General features: G+C 29.1%; 1 protein-coding gene across 1 annotated transcript in view; it reads right to left on the bottom strand.

The window, feature by feature from the left end:
- Nucleotides 1-157: 157 nt before the first annotated feature.
- LOC106684477 (serine/Arginine-related protein 53) overlaps nt 158-3,759 on the bottom strand; it is a gene marked incomplete at its 3' end in the record, with an annotated part of 6,298 nt that continues 2,696 nt past the window's right edge. Inside the window, 2 exon segments of the mRNA XM_067053625.1 lie at nt 158-317; nt 1,199-1,518. Of these exon segments, the coding sequence (XP_066909726.1) occupies nt 158-317; nt 1,199-1,518 (480 nt within the window).

Raw genomic sequence — 3,759 nt, 5'->3', positions numbered from 1 at the left:
ATAAGGACCATTAGTTATGTTACTCTCATCTAAATTTTCTCAGTTCACATATACCATCATTTTAAACTTTTCTATTTAAAATATTTTTAAGAACTTATAATAACCCAATTATATAATTACTACACTAGTAAATATATTAATAATTACATTCGGATGTAGAAGGCTTCCTGGCTCTTCTTTTAACTGAGTAGTATTGAATGATATAAAAGTTGTAGGTTCAGAAACAACTGACACTTCATCCTTACGTTCTTTTGAACTGAATGATTCTTGAATAAAATGAGGAGCATTGATCTGATCTATGATGTTACTTCTATTTTCTGAAGAAAAAATAATCACAGAACATTAGTAAAGATTAATATATTGATAAACATAATTATAGCAAATAAATAATTATATTGTACATTTCAATAAATAAACATTATAATGAATAATTTGTAATAACTCAAAGTTCATTATTTTAATTTTCAACTAGCTCACTCATATTTTTTACTAATGAAGAGTCCTATCCTAAAGACAATTTCAATCATACCCTCCCTCTTCTTTTTAAGGTTGGTGCTGGAAGACACAAAAAGCATGTGTGAAAGACACACGATTTTCCACATATTAAAATTATACTGGGTCTCCCAGCTCCTCACGGGGCATGATAGTTTCCGAGCAAAGCTACAAAGAAGGGACATTGATCTCTCATAAGCCCTAGTTGCCGGGTTGGGAGACCACCGAGCACATTGTACTCGCCTGTATAGCCTAAGGAGAGGAGAGCTCTACGTCCTGTTGGAGAGCTATCTTCTTCAACTAATGACCAAGGAAACTACTTGTACTAAAGGCCTTTGTGTAGAGGTGGAAAGAAGTAGTTAGTCCCACCCACTTCTCCTTGGGTTGGAGATTAGGAGACGGACCAGTGAGGCCACCGGACAGAACAGAAGAGGATGGTGGCAATGACAACAGCAAGCTGTATGCACAAATATTGGGAAATCATGACATTTGTTATGATTGTAGCAGTAGGTTGTAACATAGGCATGAGTTGCTTCCCACTGCAGAGAAATTGCCTAACAGGCAGAGTAGAGTGAGAAATAAAAAAAATAAAAAAAATGAAAGTAAGATAAAAATATATTTTAGACTAAAAACAACTCTTGTGTTCATCATTACCATTTGTAATAATCTAATGAATAAAGTTGCAAAAACAATAAAACTAACTCACCACTATATAAACTATCAAGTTTTTTGTTTTTATCGGATAATGCTTCAGAAGCAGCTTTATTTAGCCTTTCTAATAGTTCTACACTATCAAAAATTGGACTTTTCTTGACTCTCTCTTTCTGCTTTAATGAAGGTGACCTGCTTCTTTTGTTCTTTGTGCTGGATGGGCTTATTTTACGATCTTTAGAATATGATCTATCTCTGTTACGAGAATAAGAAGATCTGTTAGAATTTGATCGTGATCTTCTTTTTGAATGCTTTTCACTTCGTCTGTATTGGCGATGTCTAGATGAAGACCTATCTCTAGACTTTCTTCGATGCCTAAAATTATAATTTAGAAAATTATTTGAAACAATAGTTAATTAATCAATAAACCAAGGTAAGCTAAAAATAGACTATAATGCCAAATTGGATTGGTCATTTATTGGAAGATAATTGATTGATTGTGTGTAATTACTAAAATAAAAATGGTCCACTCTGAAAGCCGTGCAATGTGGGACAAAACGTTGGCTCATAATAAATTTATTTACTATTTGAGTTATTTTGACCGCAACTGGACCATTTTTCTTTTAGTAATTATATTTACATAAAATTATAACAGATACACAAAAGTCACATAATTTTTCTAATTACTTTCTGGTAAATCGAAAGTTTTGATATAAATCTACTGGTAAATAGATATGTAAAAAAAACCTCACATTTTACACTTGTTTGATTATTTGTTAGTAACTGATATAATAGATGCCTATTGTTTTGTTTTTTTTCAAGTTTTCAGTATTTGTTTGCTTCTGGAAATAATTGTTTACCACCACCACTCAGCCCTTCCATCCTTGGTTGTTTTATCTCATTTCTTGACATAACTTTGTGGTACTCAGACGATTGGACAACATTTACTTTTTTTGTAAGCATTATTTGATTTAATATATTATTCACCTACTTTAGTTATCATATTCTTATTTTTATGCTATTGTTAAAGGTACTTTTATTTTGTTTTATATATCCTTTGTTTTCTCTTATTTAGGTTATTATAACTATTATCTACATCATTACTTACATCTTCATTACTAATTTTAGCTCTATTATTTATCTTATAATTTATAAATTTTCTCCCTCTATCTGTCATTTTACTTTTTCAGATCTATATCTCTTGTATCTCTGATTCATGTTTACTTGAAGATGTTCCCCATGTTAGGGTCGAAACATCAGCTATATAATTTAGTAAACACAGCCTAATTTCCTATTAATTACCTATGATTTTCCTTCATTTAGTCAATAATTCTGAGGCCAAATAGATAATTCTTCAATCCACGATTAAGTAAACAACTTTACACATTTATTGGTACAAAAAATAAGCCTTAACATGAAGCAAACAGATTTGATAATAAATAATCAGAAACAAAAAAAAATTAAATTGATTTTGTCAATTTTCGAAATTTCTTGATTTCAATTTAGCTCTTCCTTTCATATTATTATTTTTAATCTAATGGGTACTGTATGTCTTTATTACACAGATATTTTAGATAAATAACGAGAAACAAAAAAAAAAAAAAAAATTAAACTGATTTTGTCAATTTTCAAGATTTCTTGATTTCAATTTAGGTCTTCATTTAATATTATTATTTTTAATCTAATTGATACTATAATGTTACATCAAGGTTTGAAAAGCTCATCAAAATCTTATACCAAATTTTTTTGACACAACTTTATAAATAGAACTATTTTTTTTTTTGGGCCATTTTACATGAAAAATTTGATGAAACTGATAAAAGTAAATGAACTTTACTACTATATGCAAGCAGCACCAATTTCATATAATAAATGGATTATGGATAGTAAATTCCAAAAAAATGGAAAGGTTATTCTCAAATCTTTGAAGTTAACATATAAAACTAAAACTTGAATACTTTTATATATAATATTGAAACATTGAATAGTATTAAAAAAAGAATCATGATCACATTAAACTCAATTAAAGTCAGTGAGGTTTGCAAAGGCATTTAGAAGGATTTTTCACCTTTCGAAATTTCCAATTTAGATTTATTTTTTTTTACCAATTTTTTTTTATTTCCACAAATTTTTAATCCAATTTAATTCAGTAGTTTTAGAAAGAATAGAAAAAGCTACATTATGAAACATATAAATGGCAACTCCGCCCAAGCCAGTAAGGTTATTTGTTGATTTCAGTTTTTCATCATTCTGTTCACTTCCCACACATCTCTTCTCTCTTTACTCCCTTCTTATTCACTTTTCTGACACTCTGTATTTATTTTAACTTATTACTTTATACTCATTTGTATTACTGTGCATCTTTTACCCATTTGATCATATACATAATTTTTTTCTTGTCCATTACATCATATATATAATTTTCTTTCATAATTTAATAATCAACAATATTATATTTGATCTTCTGTTAGTATCATCTATTATGTACTTAATTAGTTCCATATTTTTCCTAGTTTGTTTGATATTGGGAAATCATGACATTTGTTATGATTGTAGCAGTAGGTTGTAACATAGGCATGAGTTGCTTCCCACTGCAGAGAAATTGCCTAACAGGCA

The sequence above is a fragment of the Halyomorpha halys genome, unplaced genomic scaffold (genome assembly GCF_000696795.3).
Source record: "Halyomorpha halys isolate HHAL.00 unplaced genomic scaffold, Hhal_1.1 Scaffold586.1, whole genome shotgun sequence".
Lineage (NCBI taxonomy): Eukaryota > Metazoa > Arthropoda > Insecta > Hemiptera > Pentatomidae > Halyomorpha > Halyomorpha halys.
The sequence above is the reverse complement of the archived record's forward strand: the minus strand, read 5'-3'. Positions and strand labels throughout refer to the sequence as shown.